This window comes from Aquarana catesbeiana, linkage group LG13, assembly GCF_042186555.1.
Source record: "Aquarana catesbeiana isolate 2022-GZ linkage group LG13, ASM4218655v1, whole genome shotgun sequence".
NCBI classification, from domain to species: Eukaryota; Metazoa; Chordata; class Amphibia; order Anura; family Ranidae; genus Aquarana; species Aquarana catesbeiana.
This window is the reverse complement of record NC_133336.1, coordinates 189,107,109-189,133,535: the sequence shown is the minus strand read 5'-3', so window position 1 is coordinate 189,133,535 and position 26,427 is coordinate 189,107,109. Positions and strand designations below refer to the sequence as shown.

The 26,427-nt window shown below is 45.2% G+C and overlaps 1 protein-coding gene across 1 annotated transcript; it reads left to right on the top strand.

Annotated features, from left to right (window-relative positions):
* The first annotated feature begins 1,088 nt into the window (after positions 1 to 1,088).
* Positions 1,089 to 2,552, top strand: LOC141116623 (olfactory receptor-like protein OLF3). Its single transcript, XM_073609015.1, has 2 exons — positions 1,089 to 1,112; positions 1,608 to 2,552. The coding sequence occupies exons 1-2, from the start codon at positions 1,089 to 1,091 to the stop codon at positions 2,550 to 2,552; spliced, it is 969 nt and encodes a 322-aa protein (XP_073465116.1).
* Positions 2,553 to 26,427: the final 23,875 nt, after the last annotated feature.

Here is a 26,427-nt window from a genome sequence, read left to right as displayed (position 1 = left end):
AGACTTCCATCAGAGTTAGTGAGTCAATAAGTAATAAATTAACTTAAACACTGGAATAAACATACAGTAGGCCTATACTCAAACAAATAGGTTATCAAGTAAAAACATGCAAAAATTAAAAAGGGCAAACTTAATTAACTAATCAATATTTGGTGGGCAGGAATAATTTAAACTAACAAGGTGTACAAAAACAGAGTTGAAGTTTTAAAGACATACAGTACATGGGCGTCCGCAGAACTTTTTTCAGAAGGGGGGCATCATTTTAAGGTCACCCATTCTCTGCCCTTTTTTGACAATGTAATGAAGGGGGGGGCTTACTCATTCATTATCACATAAAGCGCAGCCCAGGGTTCCCCATATAGATCCCCCTTTAGAGCAGGGCAAGTCACCCATAGAATAGACCCCTCTTTACTTATTCTTCTTACTCTTACCTTTTTTTCACCACTCCGCATTACATGGTGGGCACTGTACATTACACAGTGGGCACACCACACCTCACGTGGGCACAGCACACCATATGGGTACACCACTCCACATGACATGGGGGGCACAGCACATTACACAGAGGGCACACTACTCCGCATTACATGGTGGCAACTTTACAGCACAGCACATGACATAGTGGGCACAGCACATTACACAGAGGGCACACTACTCCGTATTACATGGTGGGCACCGTACAGCACAGCAGATGACATGGTGGGCACAGCACATTACACAGAGAGCACACTACTCCGCATTACATGGAAATGGTGGGCACTGTACAGCACAGCAGATGGCATGGCGGGCACAGCACATTACACAGAGGGCACACTACTCTGCATTACATGGTGAGCACTGTACAGCACAGCAGATGACATGGTGGGCACAGCACATTACACAGAGGACACGCTACTCTGCATTACATGGACATGGTGGGCACTGTACAGCACAGCAGATGGCATGGTGGGCACAGCACATTACATAGAGGGCACACTACTCTGCATTACATGGTGGGCACTGTACAGCACAGCAGATGACATGGTGGGCACAGCACATTACACAGAGCGCACACCACTCCGTATTACATGGTAGGCACAATACATGATATGGTGGGCACAATACATAACATGGTGGTCACTGCACTGTATATGACATAGGGGGAAGTAGCAGCCTGCCCCCCAGTACAATCATTTCACCCCCAAAGGCCAGTTTCTACACACACCCCCTGTTTACTGAACTCATTTTAGCAGCATGGTAGATCTTCTTCCTCCTGGGGTCCTGCAGAAGGGGGTGACATCAGCGCCCCTCCCCCACACAGCTGCCTTAAGCTCCCAGAGACTGAGAGGATCTGTGTGTGCAGATCCTGTGATAGGAGTCGGGCAGCACTGACAGCTTTAGCTCCCCTCCTCTGCCTCAGATTGTGGCGCCTGGGTGTAGTGCACCAGCCTCCGGGGGGGGGCACTTGACCCCCCTTGCCACCTCCTGCAGATGCCCATGATACAGTAAAAAGACGCCAGGGGTTAATGCACTCCATTGGTAACCAAAATATCACTATTGAGTGGATTGGCCTTTTAAAGAATACCAATATAGATGCATTTGAATTCTTAATCTCTTTCTTCTCTTAGAATGTTATGGAAGAAGTCAACCAAACCTCTACAGGAAACTTCATCCTCCTTCGCCTATCTAACATCCCATCTCTCCAGGCAATTTATGTCCTTGTGTTTTCGGTGATGTACATAATCACATTGTCAGGAAACTTTCTACTGATCATTGTGGTGAGGATTAACCCAAAGCTACAGACCCCCATGTACTTCTTCCTAAGCAACCTCTCCGTTATTGACATTGGTTTCTCGTCCACTATTGTTCCCCTAATTATCATAAACACTTTGGTCAAGGACAGAAGCATCTCCTTGTTGGAATGTGCAGTGCAAATGTTCTTTCATTTGGGTTTAGGAGCAACAGAGTGTATAATTCTAGCTGTCATGGCGTATGACAGGTTTGCTGCCATCTGTAGACCATTGCACTACAACACCATAATGAATAAGATGTTGTGTGTTAGATTAGCAGCAGTGTCATGGAGTATTTGCTTTCTGAACTCTGCCATCCATGTTTCTCTCACCTTCCAACTCCCCTACTGCAAGTCCCACCATGTCAACCACTTCTTCTGTGAGGTACCACCTTTTCTTCGAATGTCCTGCAGAGACACTTCACTTAATGAGATAGGCATGTACATCTCCGCAGTAATTCTTGTCTTGTGTTCCCTCTGCCTGACTGTTATCTCATATGTCCAAATAATTTCCACCATCTTGAAGATCCGTTCCTCACAAGGAAGACGTAAAGCTTTCTCCACATGTGGTTCCCACCTAACTGTGGTGGTTCTCTACTATGGGACCATTCTTTTTATATATCTGAGACCCCGTTCTATATACTCTCCCGCAATAGACAAAACTCTGTCCATTGTATATACGGTAGTAACACCAATGCTGAACCCCATGGTCTACAGTATAAGGAATAAGGATGTGAAAAACACAGTTAAAAGAACACACATAGGAATTGAAAAAAATATGTAAAACTAAATGTTGATTTGCATTACAAGACATCATTGCATAAACGATGATTAAATATTTCTGGAGTCTGTATCATCCTTAACCACTTCAGCCCTGGAAGGTTTACCCCCCCCCCCCTTTCTGACCAGGCCATTTTTTTGGATACAGCACTGCATTGCTTTAACTGACAATTAACGCTGTAACCAAATAAAATTGATGTCCTTTTTTCCCACAAATAGAGCTTTCTTTTGGTGGTATTTGATCACCTCTGCGGTTTTAATTTTTTGTGCTAGGAACAAAGAACGACTGACAAGTTTGAAAAAAAAACTATATTTTTTACTTTCTGCTCTAAAACACATCCAATAATTTTTTTTTTTTTTTAAATCAAATTTCTTCATCAATTTAGACCAATAGGTATTCTTAACATATTTTTGGTAAAATAAATCTCAATACGCCTATATTGATTGGTTTTTGCAAAAGTTATAGTGTCTACAAACTATGGGATATTTCTAGTTTTTTTTTAATAAAAATTCCTAGTAATGGCGGCGGACCAGTGACACTAATACTAGTGATCAGTGCTAAAAAATATACACTGTCACTGTACTAATGACACTGTCAGGTTAGAGGCGATCAAAGAGTTAAATGTGTACCTAGGGAGTGTTGACTAACTGTGGGGGAGATGCTTTTACTACTGGAAGACATAGATTGTTTTTTCTGCTTCACAGGAACACAGGATCCATGTCTTCTGTACTCATGGAATGACAGTCTGCCTTGTTTAAATAGACAGACTGTCATTCTGTCAGAGTACTGAACAGTCCGCGGGTCCCGGCATACATGGGGTCCATGGCTCCCGCTGTGTAAAATCACAGTGGGAGTGAGCGGCCGGCAGCGCACGCTCGCGCCCAAAACCCAGAAATGCAGAATCACGTATATATAGGTGATTCTGCACAGAGAGGCCGCCTTGTAGCAGTAAATCTGCTATGGGGTGGTCGTAAAGAGGTTAAAGGATTAGTTCACTTTTTTTTTTTAAATTATAAATGCACATGCGGTAGAAACTTCTTTTCATTCGGAATTAGTCTTTTAACAAATTTCGACAAACTTAATGAATTTTTCCAAATAATCGTAAATTTGAATATACGAAAATTCGAAAATTCATACGTTCGTAAATTCGTAAATTCGTAAATTTGAAAATTCGGAAATTCGAAGATTCGAAAATCGGAAATAATAACTAACTAATAATAACTTAACTATTACTAACTATAAGTATTGGAATTTCCTTTCAAATTTGACTGTTAGTAAATGTAACGAATACAAATTTATCCGAAGTTACAAAATATCCAAAATAACAAATGCCACATCTAAACAAATGGAACATAACAAATTAATAATAATAAACAACAATAATAATAATAAAAACTTTTTATCATTATTAATATTATTATTAATTTGTAACTTCGCATATATTTGTATTTGTTACGTTTACTAACAGCCAAATTTGAAAGGAAATTCCAATACCTATAATTTAATAGTTAGTTCTTATTAGTTAGTTAGTTAGTTATTCTTTATAATTTTCGTATTTTCTTTCTTATTTTCAGATCTTCGAATTTACGAATTAACGAATTTACGAATTGCGATCATAACGAATGACCCGAAAAACGAAAAGAAAAAAAAGAATGAAATTAGATCAATTATGTATTAATTAAAGCGTATGTAAAAAAATAATGTTTTTTTCTATGTTTTGGATAGTGTGGGGAAGGTTTAGAACCCCATTCAGGTTTTTATTGCTATTCCCCTCTTATGGATGTCATATGATTTCCTCCCAGTCATGTGCCTTGTGCATGCCCCAGGGACCGTGCTGCGGCACAATCTGTCACTACGGGACACAGCGGATGACAGATCAGTTTACCTGGTCGGTTTACCTATTTGGTTAAATATGGTGTTGCGCCAGGTAAATACTGTAGATACCAAACTTATCACACTTATGAGCATGCTTGTGAAATGGCGACACTTTATAAGCCTTTAATGGTTACCAGTTTAGAGTTACACATCAAGTCTGTGCTAGAATTATTGCTCTCGCTCTGACGTTCCTGGCGATACCTCATGTGTGGTGCTATCGCTGTTTACGTATACGTACGGGATCAATGTGTGCGCTCGCCTTTGCACGCGAACATGAGGGGGACGGGAGTGTTTTACATGTTTTATTTATTGGTGGGACACTGACAGATGTTTTTGTGTACTTGTACACTGACAGATGTTGATTGGCCACCGGCGGACACTGACAGATGTTAATGTCACAATGGTACACTATTACAGATGTTTTGTGCACTGGTACAGATGTGATGGAGACACTGACAGATGTTTTGTGCACTGGTACAGATGTGATGGAGACACTGACAGATGTGTTGTGCACTGGTACAGATGTGATGGGTCACTGACAGATGTTTTGTGCACTGGTACAGATGTGATGGGACACTGACAGATGTTTTGTGCACTGGTACAGATGTAATGGGACACTGACAGATGTTTTGTGCACTGGTACAGATGTAATGGGTCACTGACAGATATTTTGTGCACTGGTACAGATGTGATGGGACACTGACAGATGTTTTGTGCACTGGTACAGATGTGATGGGACACTGACAGATGTTTTGTGCACTGGTACAGATGTAATGGGTCACTGACAGATATTTTGTGCACTGGTACAGATGTGATGGGACACTGACAGATGTTTTGTGCACTGGTACAGATGTGATGGGTCACTGACAGATGTTTTGTGCACTGGTACAGATGTGATGGGACACTGACAGATGTTTTGTGCACTGGTACAGATGTGATAGGGACACTGACAGATGTTTTGTGCACTGGTACAGATGTGATGGAGACACTGACAGATGTTTTGTGCACTGGTACAGATGTAATGGGACACTGACAGATGTTTTGTGCACTGGTACAGATGTGATGGGGACACTGACAGATGTTTTGTGCACTGGTACAGATGTAATGGGACACTGACAGATGTTTTGTGCACTGGTACAGATGTAATGGGACACTGACAGATGTTTTGTGCACTGGTACAGATGTGATGGGTCACTGACAGATGTTTTGTGCACTGGTACAGATGTGATGGGTCACTGACAGATGTGTTGTGCACTGGTACAGATGTAATGGGACACTGACAGATGTTTTGTGCACTGGTACAGATGTAATGGGACACTGACAGATGTTTTGTGCACTGGTACAGATGTGATGGGACACTGACAGATGTTTTGTGCACTGGTACAGATGTGATAGGGACACTGACAGATGTGTTGTGCACTGGTACAGATGTGATGGGGACACTGACAGATGTTTTGTGCACTGGTACAGATGTAATGGGACACTGACAGATGTTTTGTGCACTGGTACAGATGTGATGGGACACTGACAGATGTTTTGTGCACTGGTACAGATGTGATGGAGACACTGACAGATGTTTTGTGCACTGGTATAGATGTGATGGGGACACTGACAGATGTTTTGTGTACTGGTACAGATGTAATGGGACACTGACAGATGTTTTGTGCACTGGTACAGATGTTTATGGGGGCACGGTGACAGATGTGTATGAGGACAGGGACAGTGGTGCTTGGTGTATTGTGTGTGGGGGGGGGATCTGTGACAGCTCTGTGTGTAAAATCATCCTTACACACAGAGCTATCACATACCTTGAAGATTCCCCCGCTCCCCCCTCCCCCTCCCCTCGCACTGAGCTGTCACTGAGTTCAGCGGGGAGAACTGACACAGAGATACGTGTCTCTGTTTACACTGTATAGGCTGTGATTGGACACAGCCGCCACGTGATCGGGAGGGCCAATCACAGCCTCCATATCCCGATCCTGTCTAGGCTGTGTCCTGTGATCATGCCGCAGCCTTGGGGCCACGCTGTGGGCACTTGTTCTGAGGGATGTTCCTGAACATCCACTCAGAAGGATGAAAAGCCCAACTGGCTGTTTATATACAGTGGCCAGGTGGGGAGAAGTTAACTGAGGAAGGGGCAAGCCCCTGAAACATATCATGGTGATGGCATTATCTCCTTTGGTTTGACACGGTTTAAGTGCTCTCCAAGACCTCCAGTTTGCCCTCACCAGCCAACATTCTAGTGCTCTTCTGCCAGATATATGACATCACATCCGGTTCCTGGATACGTGACTTTCCGGTGCGCGCCATCTCAGTGATCTCAGTGGCTGTAATGCACACACTTTCCCATTGTCCTGAGGCTCCTGGGTAGTGTAACCTATTCTTGGGTCCAGGATCATGTGTCATCCTTCAGCTTTTGGGATCACATGTTTCTCCCTCCACTTGGACGGAGAAACATGTGATCAGTCTGAGCACTCCTGCATGTTATGCTTATTAACATTACATTAAAGTGAATTTAGATGTCATCTATTCCTGGGCTTGTGGCTCTACTGACTGCCACAGGGCTGGGAGCGCTCTTTTATTTGTTGTTCTGTGCTCATAGCTTATTGCTGGTTGGATGAGTAGTTGGAGCTGCCCTTACTGTGGTTACCTACATACATAGTTACATAGTTAGTCAGGTTGAAAAAGTCCATCTAGTTTAACAAAAAAAAAATACAATCCCATATACACAATCCTTCACTCACAGTTGATCCAGAGGAAGGCAAAAAACCCCAGCAAAGCATGCTCCAATTTGCTACAGCAGGGGAAAAAAATTCTCCCTTCTCCCTTATCCCCATCGCACTTGGTACTTTTTTTCTGTAATATTCTTTACAGCAGAACACACCCTGAGGGAGGGTTGGCACTATGAGCCATTCAGAGCTCTACTCCATCACAGCCCAACATTGTGAATAGAGCTGGGCGAACAGTTCGAGCCGAGCAAAAGTTCAGCCCAAACATCGCCTGTTCGCCCATTTGGCGAAAACCCGCACTGCACAATGCATTCTAAGCCCTGATTGGGCAAAGCTTTGAACAGTCAGGGCACAGCGAATAGCTAGTTGTAAAGGAGCGGGCTAGGAAGCTGGCCGCTGCATCCTTGAATCATCAGCTGTCAACAGGCTGTAGCCAGAGCTACAATGGAATTTAGATCAATGCATATTCATATGTTAGAATGGCCCAGTCAAAGGCCAGACCTAAATCCAATTGAGAATCCGTGGCAGGACTTGAAAATTGCTGTTCACAGACGCTCTCCATCCAATCTGACAGAGCTTGAGCTATTTTGCAAAGAAGAATGGGCAAAAATGTCCCTCTCTAGATGTGCAAAGCTGGTAGAGACAAAAAGACTTGCAGCTGTAATTGCAGTGAAAGGCGGTTCTACAAAGTATTGACTGAATACAAATGTACCCCACACTTTTAGTTTAGTTTTTTCTTTGGAAAAAATGTTGAAAACCATTTTTCATTTTCCTTCCACTTCACAATTATGTGCCACTTTGTGTTGGTCGATCACATAAAATCCCAATACATTTATGTTTTTGATTGTAACATGACAAAAAAGTGGCCCCAAGATCCACACCACAGGAGGAGGAAGAAAGCTGCCGTACATGCTGCACATCTGCTTCCTAGATGGGGCAAGTGCAGGGCTTTCATGTCCCGACTGTCCTCCGGGGGGGGGGGGGGGAGGGGGGGGGGTTGCCGCCAGCCGACCTGGGGGGGTGCCTGTTTGACCGAATGACGTCATTTCTGCGCATGCACAGAAGTCAGCCATCCCTGCACACAAGGACTGTGCTAGCGATGTAGGCTGCGCAGCTCAGTTTACAGTGCCTTGCAAAAGTATTCACCCCCCTTGACAGTTTTCGTGTTTTGTTGCCTCACGACCTGGAATTAACATGGATTGTTTGAGGATTTGCATCATTTAATTTACAGAACATGCCCACAACTTTAAAGATTTTTTTTTTTTTTTTTTTGAAGCAAACAACATTTAGGACAAAATAACAGAAAAAGTCAATGTACATAACTATTCAACCCCCTAAAGTCAATACTTTGTAGAACCGCCTTTTGCAGCTATCACAGCTCCAAGTCGCTTTGGATAAGTCTCTATGAGCTTGCCACATCTTACCACTGGGATTTTTGCCCATTTCTCCTTACAAAACTGCTCCAGCTCCTTCAAGTTGGATAGTTTGCGCTTGTGAACAGAAATCTTTAAGTCTGACCACAGATTTTCTACTGGATTGAGGTCTGGGCTTTGACTAGGCCATTCCAACATATTTACATGTTTCCCCTTAAACCACTCAAGTGTTGCTTTTGCAGTGTTTTTGGGGTCATTGTCCTGCTGGAAGGTGAACCTCCATCCTAGCCTCAAATCACACACAGAGTGGTACAAGTTTTGCTCAAGAATATCCCTGTATTTAGCACCATCCATCTTTCCCTCAACTCTGACCAGTTTCCCGGTCCCGACTGCTAAAAAACATCCCCACAGCATGATGCTGACACCACCATGTTTCACTGTGGAGATGGTGTTCTTTGGGTGATGTGATGTGTTGGGTTTGCTCCAGACATAGCTTTTTCTTTGATGGCCAAAAAGTTCAATTTTAGTCTCATCAGACCAGAGCACCTTCCTCCATACACTTTGGGAGTCTTCCACCTTTTAGCAAAGTCAAAATGTGCCATTTTGTTTTTTGCTGAAAGTAATGGCTTTCTTCTGGCCACTCTGCCATAAAGCCCAACTCTATGGAGTGTATGGCTTATTGTTGTCCTATGTACAGATACTCCAGTCTCTGCTGTGGAACTCTGCAGCTCCTCCAGGGTTACCTTAGGTCTCTGTGCTGCCTCTCTGATTAATGCCCTCCTTGCCCATTCCATGAGTTTTGGTGTGCCGGCATCTTGGCAGGTTTGCTGTTGTGCCATGTTCTTTCCATTTGGTTATGATAGATTTGATGGTGCTCCTAGGGATCAAAGGTTTGGATACTTTTTTATAACCTAACCCTGACTTGTACTTCTCAACAACATTGTCGCTTTCTTGCTCGGAGAGTTCCTTGGTCTTCATGGCAGTGTTTGGTTAGTGGTGCCTCTTGCTTAGGTGTTGCAGCCTCTGGGGCCTTTCAAAAAGGTGTGTATATGTAATGACAGATCATGTGACACTTAGATTGCACACAGGTGGACATCATTTCATTAATTATGTGACTTCTGAAGGTAATTGTTTGCACCAGAGCTTTTTGTGGGCTTCATAACAAAGGGGTGAATACATACGCACATGCCAATTATCAGTTTTTTATTTCTGAAAAATAGTTTTATGTATATATTTTTCTAATTTTACTTCACCAACTTAGACTATCGTGCCCCATGGGCCATCGTGACCCAGCGGGGGGGGGGGGAAGGGGTGTGGAATCCAGAGATTAGCTGACCTGTCATGGAGGAGGAGCTGGAGGAGGTCTCCCCTGCGTGAACTGTGACTCACAGCCTGTAGGAGACCCCATCTCTTGATCTTGGAACAGGTGACACAGACTGCTGCTGCCTAACACAAGGTAAGAGCCCCCCTCTCCTATCCACCTGGCTCTGTCCCCCCCACATGTCTGCATATCCCCTCTCTCCTGTCCACCTGGCTGCACCCCCCCCTCCTTTCCACCTGGCTGCACAGGACAGGAGAGGTGGGGGGAGGACAGAGTCAGGTGGACAGGAAAGGGGGGTGCTGCCAGGTGGATAGGAGGGGGGTACAGACAGGTGGGGGAGGACAGAGTCAGGTGGACAGGAGAGGGGGGTGCAGCCAGGTGTACAGGAGAGGGAGGGTGATCAAGAGATGGGGGATCAAGAGATGGGGTCTCCTACAGGCTGTGAGTCACAGCTCACGCAGGGGAGACCTCCTCCAGCTTCTCCCCCATGACAGGTCCGCTGATCTCTGGGTTCCGCCCCCGGGTCCCGATGGCCGGTGTTCCATCAGAGTCGGTGACCCGCCAGATTAGGTAACGAAAGTGACATTCCGTCAGCTGCGCATACGCCCACTGCTACCAGGTTTTCTCATCTGACAGAACACCTGCAGTCAGAAGAAGGCAGCAGACATCTTACTACACTCAGCTACATCTTGAATTTCACAGTAATTTTAGCAATAAAGGGAGCGTATATAAATAAATATAGTATGTTGACATCCTCAGACATCTCAAGTCTCCCGCGAGGTGCGGGAGACTCCTGCATCTCTGCGGCAGCTCCTGCACACCCGCAAGCGCTTCCCGATCTCCCAGGAATGATCGGTGCGGCGGGGAACAGCTGTGAAGACCGACTCTGTCACCGCAGACGTTTCTGCAAACAGCTTCCGCTCCTAGCATCCCCATCAACACTAAACAATCTGTCCTTGTAATTAGGGCTCCGGCTGGAGGCCATTTTGTGGTGGACCAAATTGCATTGATTTTAATGGGAGAATTCTCAAACGCTAGAGAACAATCGTTCTTCAAGTGTTTGAGTCTCCGACCATTTTCTAAGAAAAACACCTCCTTACTATATATATATATATATATATATATATATATATATATATATATATATATATATATATATATATATATATATAAATCCAAAAACAAGGGATTGCTGTACAAACCATATTTATTTTGAAATCTTCAAAAGGACATAACCACGACATCCATAAAATCAGGCATCCATAATAAACGTTTGCGGGCTATTGTAGATAACGCCCTTCATCAGAAGATCGTGTCTTCTGATGAAGGGCGTTATTGGATTTTTTCTATGTCGAAGCCTGTGGGAAGGCTTGATTGCTAAGCACGGCCATCTGAGACTGTAGTGCACCTCACCCTTCTGATTATATATATATATATATATATATATATATACACACACACACATACACACTGTTTGTTTATTTGTTATGTTTTTACTTTATTTCAGGGTATATATATATATATATATATATATATATATATATATATATATATATATATATAATCTGCTTTGAAGTAAAAAAATTATCAAGTGTATATGCTGACATCTCAGCAAAGCCCCCCCCAAAATATAACAAAAATTGTAAAAAAATTAAAAAAAACTAAAAATTGTAAAAAAATAAAATAAAAAACTACTGACACCACTCTCCCCTGCCCTACCAACACTGTCCACTGCCCCAACCCCCACCCCCCAAAAAGCATTGTGAAAAAAAAATAAGAAACAAATTAAATTAAAAAAAACAATTATTAAAAATAAAAAAAAACTACTGACACCGTCCACTGCCACATACTACCCACCCCTTTCCCCAGAAGCACTGTGGAAAAATATTAAAAAGGTGATTTAAAAAATATCTTGATACTGTTTTGATGTAACATTTTGAAAGAAGATGGACGCCAGCAGTAGGAAGGTGGTGGAGGCCATGTTGGTACACCCCGCACAGCTCAGTGATAAACCTTTAGCCTTTTGGTACTGAAAATGAACCCCGAGCCACACTCTGGATTACTGCTAAAAATCCAAAGCTTTGATCGCCGCGGGCATACCCGCGATCGCCTCACGGGGAGGAAGAACGGGGAAATGCTGATGTAAACAGCATCTCCCCATTTTGCCTAGTGACAGTGTCACTCGATCTCTGCTCCCTGTCATCGGAGCAGAGATCAGTGACGTCACACACACAGCCCATCCCCCTGACAGTTATAAAACACTCCCTAGTACTCATTTAACCCCTCCCCGCCCCCTAGTGGTTAACCCCTTCACTGCCAGTGTCATTTACACAGGAATCAGTGCATTTTTATAGCACTGATTGCTGTATAAATGACAATGGTCCCAAAAATATGTCAAAAATGTCTGATGTGTCCGCCATAATGTCGCAGTCACGATAAAAATCGCTGATCGCCGCCATTTAAAAAAAACAAAATTATTAATAAAAATGCCCTAAAACTATCCCCTATTTTGTAAACGCTATAACTTTTGCACAAACCGATCAATAATCGCTTATTGCCATTTTTTTTTTTTTTTTTACCAAAAATATGTAGAATATGTATCGGCCTAAACTGAGGAAAAAAATTGTTTTTTTATATATTTTTGGGGATATTTATTATAGCAAAAAGTAAAAAATAATGCGTTTTTTTCAAAATTGTCGCTCTATTTTTGTTTGTAGCGCAAAAAAATAAAAACTGCAGAGGCGATCAAATACCACCAAAAGAAAGCTCTATTTGTGGGAATAAAAGGACTTCAATTTTGTTTGGAAGCCACATCGCACGACCGCGCAATTGTCAGTTAAAGCGACGTAGTGCCGAATCGCAAAAAGTGCTCTGGTCAGGAAGGGGGTAAATTCTTCCGGGGCTGAAGTGGTTAAAGTGGTGTTCCGGCCAAAATTATACTTTTTAAATAAAAATACCCCTATAATACACAAGCTTAATGTATTCTAGTAAAGTTAGTCTGTAAACTAAGGTCTGTTTTGTTAGTTTATAGCAGTAGTTTGTTATTTTATAAACTTACAGCAGGCCGTGGCCATCTTAAGTGTGGGCATCTGAAGCCAGACTGTATTTCTTCCTGGAGCTCATCCTTGCAGATCTCGCACATGCTCAGTGCAGCACAAGCAGTGTAATAGGTTTCAGGTCAGGTTTCCATAGCAACGGCAGTGTCAGAGGAAGTTGCCGCCCCTTCCCAGAAGGCATTGCAAACAGGAAATGATGCGATGGGCCACGGCCAGGGAGGAGGAAGTGAAAAATGAATACAGAAGATATACAGCAGGTGCTGAGAAAAAAAATATCCAATTTGTTTACAGTGCACAGTTTAGTGAGGGATGCTGAAGAGTTGTAAAAGTGGGTGGAACGCCACTTTAATAAATGACGAGACGCCAGACGCAATCACCAGGGACACATGAGACGCCTCACAGACACGTTATAATGTTTGTACCTACCATGTCGTATCTTGCGGTTAGAAATGTTGTTCAGTTTGATATGATATCATAGATCAGAGATATGCAATTAGCGGACCTCCAGCTGTTGCAGAACTACAAGTCCCATGAGGCATAGCAAGACTCTGACAGCCACAAGCTTGACACCCAGAGGCATGATGGGACTTGTAGTTTTGCAACAGCTGGAGGTCCGCTAATTGCATATCCCTGTCATAGATATTAATCTTTTAATCTTTAAATGTGATGTTATATTGCTCAATGTATTACCCTGTAACATGTCGGCCCATGTGGATCTTGTCCCTGTTATAAATAAATAATTAAAAAAAAAACAAAAAAAAAAAACTGTAGTAAAATAAGCCTATACTCTCTTTAGATTTACATAATTAGCTCTCTGGCTGTGTATTGGGTACTGTAAGGTCCTTTTAGTTTCTGTACCAGTATTTTCTTGATGCAGTAAAGCACTTTGTATTGAGAATAGAATCAGCAGCTGCTTCTCATAATTTAGCACTCACTGCCTAAGCAGCCAATCACCAGGCCTGAACGTGGTCAAAATTAAGCACTTGCTGCTTGAGCAGCCAATCGCCGGGCCTGCATGTGGTCACATGGGGGCAGAGTGGGCAGCAGGGGAGGGTTGGCAAGGTAAATATAAGCACCTTGGGATGCCTGCTACTCAGACTGATAGCTAATTAAAGTGGTTCCAAAGGTAAAAGTTTATTTTTTACCTTAACGCATTCTATGGATTAAAGTGGTTGTAAAGCCTGACATATTTTTACCTAAATGAATTCCTTACATTAAAGTGGTGTTCCCATTATAAAAACAAATTAAAAGTCAGCAGCTACAAATATTGCAGTTGCTGACTTTTAATAATCGGACACTTACCTGTCCCAGGGTCCAGCGATGCGGAGGGATCGAAGCCCCACTCGTCTCCCCCTCCGTTCGGCGGCGCCGGCATTGTAACTGTGGGTGCCCGGCTGTGCACCGTGATTGGCCGCGCAATCATCTGGGACCTGTCATGTGTCCCAGATGATTGACAAGAGGGAGGGGGCAGAGCTGATCTATTACAAGGGATGATTACATTCCTTGTAATAGGAATAAAAGTTATCCAAATTTTTTTTTTTTTTAAACAGTGAAAAAATAAATAAAAGTAAAATAAATTAAAAAAAAAAAAAATATATATATTTCTAAAGCGCCCTGTCCCGACGAGCTCGCACGCAGAAGCGAATGCATACGTGAGTAGCGCCCGTATATGAAAACGGTGGTCAAACCACACATGTGAGGTATCGCCGCGACCGGTAGAGCGAGAGCAATCATTCTAGCCCTAGACCTCCTCTGTAACGCAAAACATGCAACCTGTAGAATTTTTTAAATGTCGCCTATGGAGATTTTTAAGGGTAAAAGTTTGATGCCATTCCACGAGCGGGTGCAATTTTGAAGCGTGACATGTTGGGTATCAATTTACTTGGCATAACATTATATTTCACAATATAAAAAAAATTGGGCTAACTTTACTGTTGTCTTATTTTTTTATTCAAAAAAGTGATTTTTTTTCCAAAAAAAGTGCGCTTGTAAGACCACTGCGCAAATACGGTGCGAAAAAAAGTATTGCATTGACCGCCATTTTATTCTCTAGGGTGTTAGAAAAAAAACCCCATATATATAACGTTTGGGGGTTCTAAGTAATTTTCTAGAAAAAAAAACTGTTTTAAACATGCAAACACTTAAAATCCAAAACAAGGCTGGTCCTTAAGTGGTTAAGGTAAAAAATGTTTAGGTGTCAGCATCCCCCCTCACCCCCCCCCCCCCCTTTTACTTACCTGAGCCTTCATTGTGTTTAGCGCCATGCACCACTTGCAGCTCTTCTCACCCCTCAGGGCCGCCATCAGAGGGGTACAGCCCATACACTTGTAAGGGGCCCCAGCGTCTGGAGGGGCTGACTGGCTGGGATGTGAGGGGGCGGGGCAGGTGCAGAGGAGCTCCTGTATGTGGGAGTCGGCAGGCTGCTGCTCTTCAATGAGCTGACATTGGGCTCTTTGCTGCCACCTCTGGCCATTTCCTGCATGTGCATCCCTCTGCATGTGGAAACAAGAGCTGGGACTAGGACCACCTTACAAATAAGGGCTATGTGTGTGTCTGTGTACATGTTTGTGTGTACATGTCTGTGTGTATGTACATGTCTCTCTGTGTGTACATGTCTCTGTGTGTGTACATGTCTCTGTGTGTGTACATGTCTCTCTGTGTGTACATGTCTCTCTGTGTGTACATGTCTGTGTGTACATGTCTCTGTGTGTGTACATGTCTCTCTGTGTGTACATGTCTGTGTGTATGTACATGTCTCTGTGTGTGTACATGTCTCTGTGTGTGTACATGTCTCTCTGTGTTACATGTCTCTGCGTATGTACATGTCTCTGTATGTACATGTGTCTCTGTGTGTGTACATGTCTCTCTGTATGTATATGTCTCTCTGTATGTACATGTCTGTGTGTGTACATGTCTCTCTGTGTGTACATGTATGTACATGTCTCTGTGTATGTACATGTGTCTCTGTGTGTGTACATGTCTCTGTGTATGTACATGTCTCTCTGTATATACATGTCTCTGTGTGTACATGTCTCTGTGTATGTACATGTCTCTCTGTATGTACATGTCTCTGTGTGTACATGTGTCTCTGTATGTACATGTGTCTCTGTGTATGTATATGTCTCTCTGTATGTATATGTCTCTCTGTGTGTACATGTCTCTGTGTATGTACATGTATGTACATGTCTCTGTATGTACATGTGTCTCTGTGTATGTACATGTCTCTCTGTATGTGTATGTATGTCTTGTATGTACATGTCTCTGTGTGTGTACATGTCTTGTATGTACATGTCTCTCTGTATATACATGTCTTGTATGTACATGTCTCTGTGTGTACATGTCTTGTATGTACATGTCTCTCTGTATATACATGTCTTGTATGTACATGTCTCTGTCATAGTTGCCAACATTGGAAAAAACATTTTTGGGACACTTTTTATGGCTGTAGGCGGAGTCAGCCTATAATTAGGGGGCGGGACATGCGTTAGTAGGCGTGGCATGGAAAATGGGCGTGGCTTACGTGAAACAGTGGGCGTGGCTTACATGGGCGTGGCTAAATGGGGTGTGGTTAGAGTCTGAGATGAATGAGGGATGCAGAGAGAAAGGGGGAAAGGGGGGTAGAGGGATGGAGGGACAGCAGACCCAGATCCTACACTACAATAGCAATGTGTATTCCAGAGTTTAACCATCAGCAGATAAAGATACTCCAAACACCTGGTGTTAGCACTTCAATCATCCCGGCACCATGGTTGTTATGGTGTCAGGATGATTGAAGTGCATTATTTTTATTATTACATTGTAATATAAAATGAAATCATTCAACTCACCATAATGCAGAATCAGTGCGACCACTGTGCGTGTCACCAGCCACGTCGCCTGCCACCAGATGCCATCAGGTTCCCCCAGCAGAGTCTGTCCTTACATAAGGTGCCCCCAGCAGAGGGGGGAGAAGGGGGTGCAGGTATGTTGGTGACACAGGGGGGAGGGGGGAATCAGGTATGGTGGTGACACGGGGGGGAGAGGGGGGTGCAGGTATGTTGGTGACACAGGGGGGAGGGGGGAATCAGGTATGGTGGTGACAGGGGGGGAGAGGGGGGTGCAGGTATGTTGGTGACACAGGGGGCAGAAGGGAATCAGGTATGGTGGTGACACGGGGGGGAGAGGGGGGTGCAGGTATGTTGGTGACACAGGGGGGAGGGGGGAATCAGGTATGGTGGTGACACAGGGGGGAGGGGGGAATCAGGTATGGTGGTGACACAGGGGGGAGGGGGGAATCAGGTATGGTGGTGACACGGGGGGGAGAGGGGGGTGCAGGTATGTTGGTGACACAGGGGGGAGGGGGGAATCAGGTATGGTGGTGACACAGGGGGGAGAGGGGGGTGCAGGTATGTTGGCGACACAGGGGGGAGGGGGGGAATCAGGTATGGTGGTGACACGGGGGGAGGGGGGTGCAGGTATGGTGGTGACATGGGGTGCAAGAGGGGAGCCAGGACCATCAATGTCCCCAGCCAGCGGAGCCCCGGTCCTTCCATGCTGGACCTCAGCCTTTGAGAAGTGTACTGCAGGGAAAGCTCCAAGCCTCCCATACACTGAGTACACCCCCCCCTATCTCTCCTCTCCCCTCCCCCACTACACTGACAGGCCACTACTCACAGGTCAGACAACTCCTGAACAGCCAGATGAAAGCCTCCCTTCTTCCCTCCCGTCACTCCCACTATTCCCTGAGCCCCGTCGGACACACGGGGTGGAGGCTGATCACATCTTCCTTGTGTGCAGTGTAGAGCGGGGAGGGGTTGCCAATCCCTCCAACCAATAGGCTTCAGTGTACAATAGAATTTTCTATTTGTACACTGAAGAGAGAAGCGGATTGGCTGCCCCTCTCCCCTGCACCGAACACAAGGGGAACTTTGTGACTGACTCGTGGAGGCAACGGCGGCCATTTTTGTGGAGCCATTGCCGTTTTTTACAAAAACACTCACGATTTTCTCGGGACAAACCCAAAAATTCGGGAAAACACCCAGGACAAAATTAAATCGGGACAAGGGTCCCAAAATCGGGATTGTCCTGGGAAAATCGGGACTGTTGGCAACTATGCTCTGTGTGTGTACATGTCTTGTATGTACATGTCTCTCTGTATATGTCTTGTATATACATGTCTTGTATGTACATGTCTCTCTGTGTGTACATGCATGTCATATATACATATGTGAGTGGTGCTGAGAGCGTACAGGTGGGGGGGGGGGGGGGCTGAGGCACTGAAGGACTTGGTGGGATGACTAGTGGGCAGATTCCATGTGGGCGGGACCCTGGGGAATGTTGGTGGTCAGGCTCGGTCAAGCTGTGTAAAGGGGCCCCACAATTTCTGATGGCTGCCTGTATATATATATATATATTGAAGTAGGACTATCTGTTGTATAAAAATATAAGAAGCCTGTACTGTGTACACAGGAAGACACACACACTGAATGGTTTGTGATAGAGTTATCTATTCAGAAAGTTACTATATATATATTTCTATACTATATCACCTGCCTTTACACGCACATGAACTTTAATATCATCCCAGTCTTAGTCTATAGGGTTTAATATTGAATATTCAATATCCATGTCTTTATGGACCTTGCTTTGTGCACTGGTGTACAGTCATGTTGGAACAGGAAGGGACCATCCCCAAACTGTTCCCACAAAGTTGGGAGCATGAAATTGTACAAAATGTCTTGGTATGCTGACGCCTTAAAGTGGAGGTCCAGCCGTTTTTTGTTTTTTGTTTTGTTTTTTTACAAACAGTGTAGCTGCTGACTTTTAATAAGGACACTTACCTGTCCAGCGAGCCCACGATGTTGGCCCCCCGAGGCCAATCCGTCCATCGGATCGGGTGGCGGCGCCGCCATTGTAACTAAGGGAGACCGGCAGTGGAGCCTTGCGGCTTCACTGCCCGTTTCCTACTGCCCATGCGCGAGTCGCGCGGCGCTTTGTGAATGGCCCCGTCATCTTCTGAGACACACACGGGTCCCAGAAGACAACGGGGGAGCTGGGCGAAGAGGAGGAAGTGACGGAACAGCTCTGCGGACTAGGAAGAGGCAGATTAGGAAGACTGCCTAGCAACAGGGGTTTCTGCTAAGTAAAAAAAAAAGTTTCTATGTTTTTTAATTTATTTCAAAGAAAATTTTAATTTACAAATGTTTTTTTAGGGTGGACCTCCGCTTTAAGAGTTCGCTTCACTGGAACTAAGGGGCCAAGCCCAACCCCTGAAAAACAACCCCACACCATAATCTCCCCTCCACCAAATGATTTGGACCAGTGCACAAAGCAAGGTCCATAAAGACATGGATGAGCGAGTTTGGGGTGGAGGAACTTGTGTGTGTGTATGTATGTATGTATGTATATATGTGTGTGTATATATATATATATATATATATATATATATATATATATATATATATAATATATAGAGAGAGAGAGATAGAGTTTTTAGGCGAGGCCGAAGCCGTGGCCTCACCTAAAAGCTCCTGCCCGCAGCTCCTCAAGACCGGCGCGGTATCCCAAAAAAAAAAAAAATTGTTGTGAATCGAGTTTTTTTTTAAAAATCGCAGATTTTTTGGGGGGGAAAATCTCCCAGCCCTAATATATATATATATATATATAAATAAAAAAGAGAAGCTGCGCTGTGTGAAGATTCGATCCAACAATGGCTTGTAGGTATCAAGATATGGATGAGTAACAGTTCAAATGCATCCAAACAAACACCCAAGTGAGACTGATCCACAAATATGTGCCACCACAGTATAAAGAACTTGCTTACCAGATGGTAAGCGTAACCCAGCAGACGGCTATAGCCCAGCCAAGGCCTTTACTTGTATGGAAAGATCGCCTGGACAGGTATGGCTATGGATTGGTTGCCTATATACTCCACACGCCCCGATACCTTGGAACTCCGATAGATCTCAGTATGTGCCACCACCGTATAAAGAACTTGCTTACCAGATGGTAAGCATAACCCAGCAGACGGCTATAGCCCAGCCATCCCCCAGCCATCCTGTGCATACCCCTGCGCTTAGTGTTAAGAGGAGTACTGGGGCCAGGCCACCCGGCCTCAGTACTCCTCTTAACACTAAACGCAGGGGTATGCACAGGATTGAAGCAAGTCAATGGGAGAACAGAGATACTGAGTTTTTTCGGAGATATTTGTGGATCAGTCTCACTTGGGTGTTTGTTTGGATGCATTTGAACTGTTACTCATCCATATCTTGATACCTACAAGCCATTGTTGGATCGAATCTTCACACAGCGCAGCTTCTCTTTTCCATTCTGTTTTTGTGTACCTCGCAATAAGCTGCTGCTTTTTGGACTTGTTTTAATTATTACTGTCAATTTTGATCTAGCGCATTTTTTTCTTTTTTAAAAAAAAAAATATATAGATATATATCTATATATATATATATATATATATATATATATATAGATATATATCTATATCTATAGATATATATCTATATATATATATATATATATATATATATATATATATACCGTATTTATCGGCGTATAACACGCACCCCAAGTTTAGGAGGGAATTTTAAGGAAAAAAAACTTTTAAATGCCCATCATTGCAGCCTTGTCAGTGCAGCCTTGTCCCCAGTGTCCATTACAGCCTTGGACAGATTTAAATATGGCGCCGCCGAGATCGTAGGGACTCGGCGGAGCGAGCACCGCCGCCAACTTCACAGGGACTGGGCGGAGCTAAGATGCACATAGTCGTGTGTACTCAACTCTTCTTGGCTCCGCTCACAGTCACACCCAGTCCCGCCCTATGATGGACATAACACAGGTCCAATGGCGGGACTGGGCGTGACTGTGAGCGGAGCCGAGAAGAGCCGAGTACACTCGGCTATTTGTATCTCGGCGGCGATCGCTCCGCTCACAATTAGCGGGGATCGGTGTATAACACGCACCCACGATTTTCCCCTGATTTTAAGGGGAAAAAAGTCTGTGTTATACCCAATAAATACAATATATATATACATATATAATCTACACATTTTAGTATAACTGCTATATCAGCACCATACTTTCAGTGCCATGTACAGGCCCCATACACACTGGGCTGGACGGTGCGCAGAGCAGAACTTTCATTTAGTGCAGTATGTGCCCAGGGACAAAATCCCAAAATTCAGACTGCTTGTGTTCTAAGCATTCATCCCTGAGCACATACGGCCCTAACATTCATACCACTAGGGGCACCGTCCAAGCCGCCATCAGCCTCTCATAGAGCTGGACATGCTGCCGGTAGCTGAGCTGGATGGTGCACTTGTGCCTTGGGCGGGACACAGCATGGGAAAAATATTACAGCTAAAAATAAACTTTTAAAGGGCCAGTGCACTTATAAGTAATATTGTAGGTAAAGGTGGAGCTGCGTGAGTCATGCCTTTAATACTCCAGCAATGACATCTCTGTAATTCTATTTATTGTTAGGAAATGAATTCCCCTTTTTCCTTGTAAATGTTGGTGTGTAAGGTTTCCATATACTGAAGGGATTCAAATTAATAAACACTTGTTGATCCTGCCAGTTTATGATCTCCCTGAGGCCATCTTTAATAGTGTGACCCCCAGCACCCAATGTACAGCATGGTTGTCACCCTCCAGGCAGCTGTGCTTTTCCAATTTACTGCAGTCAGTGCCCCCTGCTGGTTGATAAACAGCAGCTCTTACCTTGTAGCAGGCGGGGGTGGGGCACCTTGTAAAATGTAACTGTAATTTCTGCTGGACAGCTGGGCCAGTTACAAGGAGAGAAAAAAATAACAGATCTCCTGGCAGGATCAACCAATCATACAACTGTTACCGGGCAGACTCAGAAAACCCAAGGCTGCTATGTGAATGTTATTGACAGACAGACATCATAGATGTCATTTTGTATTTGGTCCAAAGCTCCACTTTAATACGTTTCCTATAAGACACACACAGCTCCATTTCTGTACATAGTAGTGTCTGTAAATGTCACAATTCAAACTGAATTACTTCGTTTGTCGGCGTTGCACAGGCGTGCACAATTTTAAAGCGTGACCTGTTCGGTATCTATTTACTCGGCATAACATCATCTTTTCTATTTTACCATACAATTGGGTATCATATTGTGTTTTTGTGCATTAAAATTCCAAAAAGTGTATATTTTCCAAAGAAAATTGTGTTTCAAGAACCGCTGCTCAAATAACGTGACATAAAAAAATGCAACGCCCACCAATTTATTCCCTAGGGCCTCTGCTTTTAAAAAATATATAACCTTCTAGAAATTTTCTATCAAAAATTACTGATTGTTACATGTAAACAAAAAGTGCTAGAAAAGTGGAAGTGGTTCATTTCAATATGTTTGCTAGTGCGCATTAGAAACAATTTTGCTGATTTATCCGCATGAAAATTGAGCAACCGTTCCGAAAGCGAACATATTTCAAACAAAATTCTACAGGTATAAGGCCAGCTTTAGGATTGTAGTAAACCCTTTACCCCTGGACTCTGTGATAAGGCTGTGCTAGTTATCCCTGTTGGTGAGACAGATTTACTTTCTGTTGTGTCTCCGGGGCAGGAAGTGAGGGGAAATCTCCCATATGGAGACACAGACAGTGATAATAACCCAGAAGAGGTTTTTACATACAGTACAGCAGATTCTGGCAGAGCCCTGATAGGAGATGATTTATGATTTGTGGTTTTAGGAGTGTATCTAAAGATATGTAAATAGATCCGTTTTTTATATTGGGGGAATAAATGTTTAATGAATACCTATTGGGAAGCCCCCCACTTACTTCCTCTCTTCCTGAGATGACGGGAAGTGAGAAGACATAAAAGATAAAAAAGAAAACCTTGCAAAAGATTTAACTCTTTTCCCACTCTATCCAAGAAAAAAAAGAAATGGGTGGAGTTTCACTTTAATATCTGTACTTTAACTTACCTTCTTTTTTTTCTTTATAGAGGCGCAAATTTGGTTCTGAGGATGAAAGAGCGAAATTATTGGAACATATGGAGGAAGAGGAAAGGCAAGAGGAGGAAAGAATGAGGGAGGAGGCCAGGATAAAGGAGGAGGCCAGGATACAAGAGGAGGCCAGAAAAAAGGAGGAGGCCAGGATAAAGGAAGAGGCCGTAGTGAGGGAGGCAAGGTCAAGGGAGCTGGCCAGGATAAGGGAGCTGGCCAGGATAAGGGAGGAGGCCAGGATAAGGGAGGAGGCCAGGTTAAGAGAGGAGGCCAGGTTAAGAGAGGAGGCCAGGTTAAGAGAGGAGGCCAGAAAAAAGGAGGAGACCAGGACACAAGAACAAGCCAGGATAAGAGAGGAGGCCAGGATAATAGAGGAAGCCAGGACACAAGAACAAGCCAGAATAAGAGAGGAGGCCAGGATAAGAGAGGAGGCCAGGATAATAGAGGAGGCCAGGACACAAGAACAAGCCAGAATAAGGGAGGAGGCCAGTATAAAGGAGGAGGCCAGAATAAAGGAAGAGGCTATAGTGAGGGAGGCAAGGTCAAGCGAGCCGCCCAGGATAAGAGAGGAGACCAGGATAAGAGAGGAAGACAGAAAAGATATGGGGGCTGTACTGAGGGAGGCAAGGGAGTGGGGGCCACAGCAGTGTCTGATAGAGGGTGAGGAGTGGAAAGAAAAGTGGTGTTTTATGGGGGTGAGGAGTGGGAGGAACAGCAGTGTCTGATGGGGGGTGAGGAGTGGGAGGAACAGCAGTGTCTGCTGGGAGGTGAGGAGTGGGAGGAACAGCAGTGCCTGCTGGGGGGTGAGGAGTGGGAGGAACAGCAGTGTCTGCTGGGGGGTGAAGAGTGGGAGGAACAGCAGTGTCTGCTGGGGGGTGAGGAGTGGGAGGAACAGCAGTGTCTGCTGGGGGGTGAAGAGTGGAAGGAACAGCAGTGTCTGCTGGGGGGTGAGGAGTGGGAGGAACAGCAGTGTCTGCTGGGGGGTGAAGAGTGGGAGGAACAGCAGTGTCTGCTTCGGGGTGAGGAGTGGGAGGAACAGCAGTGTCTGCTGGGGGGTGAGAAGTGGGAGGAACAGCAGTGTCTGATAGGGGGTGAGAAGAGGGGGGAAGAGCAGTGTCTGATGGGGGCTGAGGAGTGGGAGGAACAGCAGTGTCTGCTGGGGGGTGAGAAGTGGGAGGAACAGCAGTGTCTGATAGGGGGTGAGGAGTGGGGGGAAGAGCAGTGTCTGATGGGAGGTGGGGAGTGGGAGGAACAGCAGTGTCTGATTGGGGGTGGGGAGTGGGAGGAACAGCAGTATCTGCTGGGGGGTGAGGAGTGGGGGGAACAGCAGTGTCTGCTGGGGTGGTGAGGAGTGGGGGGAGTGGCATGTACACTCACAGTGCCAGCCTGCAGTGTCACTGATCGCTGCTCCCAGTCTGCTGGGGGGTGAGGAGTGGGGGGAGTGGCATGTATACTCACAGTGCCAGCCTGCAGTGTCACTGATCGCTGCTCCCAGTCTTCTGGGGGGTGAGGAGTGGGAGGAACAGCAGTGTCTGCTGGGCGGTGAGGTGTGGGGGGAGTGGCATGTACACTCACAGTGCCAGCCTGACCCAGTGTCACTGATCGATGCCCCCAGTCTGCTATGGGGTGAGGAGTGTAGGGAACAACCGTGTCTGTTGGGGGGTGAGGAGTGGAGGGAACCCCCATATCCCATCACCGCCATACCCCATACCAGCATCCTGATCACCGCCATGCTCCATACCAGCATCCTGATCACCGCCATGCCCCATACCAGCATCCTGATCGCTGCCATAGACCACACCAGCATCCTGATCACCACCATACGCCATACCAGCATCCTGATCACCGCCATACCCCATACCAGCATCTTGATCACCGCCATGCCAGCGCCCTGTCTACTGGGGGGTGAGGAGTGGGGGGAGTGGCATGTATACTCACAGTGCCAGCCTGCAGTGTCACTGATCGCTGCTCCCAGTCTGCTAGGGGGTGAGGAGTGGGGGGAGTAGCATGTATACTCACAGTGCCAGTCTGCAGTGTCAGTGATCGCTGCTCCCAGTCTGCTGGGGGATGAGGAGTGGGGGGAGTGGCATGTATACTCACAGTGCCAGCCTGCAGTGTCACCGATCGCTGCTCCCAGTCTGCCTCGGGGTGAGGAGTGGGGGGAACAGCAGTGTCTGCTGGGGGTTGAGGAGTAGGAGGAACAGCAGTGTCTGCTGGGGGATGAGGAGTGGGAGGAACAGCAGTGTCTGCTGGGGGGTGAGGAGTGGCAGGAACAACAGTGTCTGCTGGGGGGTGAGGAGTGGGAGGAACAGCAGTGTCTGCTGGGGGGTGAGGAGTGGGAGGAACAGCAGTGTCTGATAGTGGCTGAGGAATGGGAGGAACAGCAGTGTCTGCAGGGGGTTAAGGAATGGAGGGAACAGCAGTGTCTGATGGGGGGTGAGGAGTGGGGGGAGTGGCATGTACACTCACAGTGCCAGCCTGACCTAGTGTCAATGATTGATGCCCCCAGTCTGCTATGGGGTGAGGAGTGGAGGGAACAGCAGTGTCTGTTGGGGGGTGAGGAGTGGAGGGAACCCCCATATCCCATCACCACCATACCCCATACCAGCATCCTGATCACCGCCATGCTCCATACCAGCATCCCGACCAGCATCCATACCCCGTACCAGCATCTTGATCACCGCCATGCCAGAGCCCTGTCTACTGGGGGATGAGGAGTGGGGGGAGTGGCATGTACACTCACAGTGCCAGCCTGCAGTGTCACTGATCGCTGCCCCCAGTCTGCTGGGGGGTGAGGAGTGGGGGGAGTGGCATGTATACTCACAGTGCCCTCCTGCATAGCATAGCATAGCAAAGCTTTCCTTGGTGGTATTTTTATCCCCCCAAAAAATTCTATGTGTTTTAACAACTTCAGCCCCAGACTATTTGGCTGGCCAAAGACCAGAGCACTTTTTCTGATTCAGCACTGTGTCTTTTTAACTGATAATTGCGCGGTTGTGCGACATCGCTCCCAAACAAAATTGACGTCCTTTTTTCCCCACAAATAGAGCTTTCTTTTGGTGGTATTTGATCACCTCAATATTTTTTACTTTTTGCTATAATAAATATCCCCAAAAAATATATTAAAAAAACATTTTTTTTCCTCAGTTTAGGCCAATACATATTCTTCTACATATTTTTGGTAAAAAAAATTCGCAATAAGCGTTTATTGATTGGTTTGCGCAAAAGTTATAGCGTCTACAAAATAGGGGATAGTTTTATGGCATTTTTATTCATAATTTTTTTGTGGTGGGGATCAGCGATTTTTATCGTGACTGCGACATTATGGTGGACACATCGGACACTTTTGGTGCTATTTTGAGACCATTCACATTTATAGAGCGATCAGTGCTATAAAAATGCTATAAAAATGCAATAAAAATGCATTGATTACTGTGTAAATGTGACTGGCAGAGAAGGGGTTAACCAGGAGGGGGCGCTGAAGGGGTTAAGTGTGTCCTAGGGATGTGTTCTAACTGTAGGGGGGGGATGGGCTACGTGTGTCGCGACACTGATCACCGCTC

Coding starts and splice junctions, on each gene's coding strand:
- LOC141116623 (XM_073609015.1), top strand. CDS start 1,089: ATGGTGGGCACAATACATAACATG. Junction 1,113..1,607: donor TGGGCACAATACATAACATG/GTGGTCACTGCA, acceptor TTCTTCTCTTAG/AATGTTATGGAAGAAGTCAA.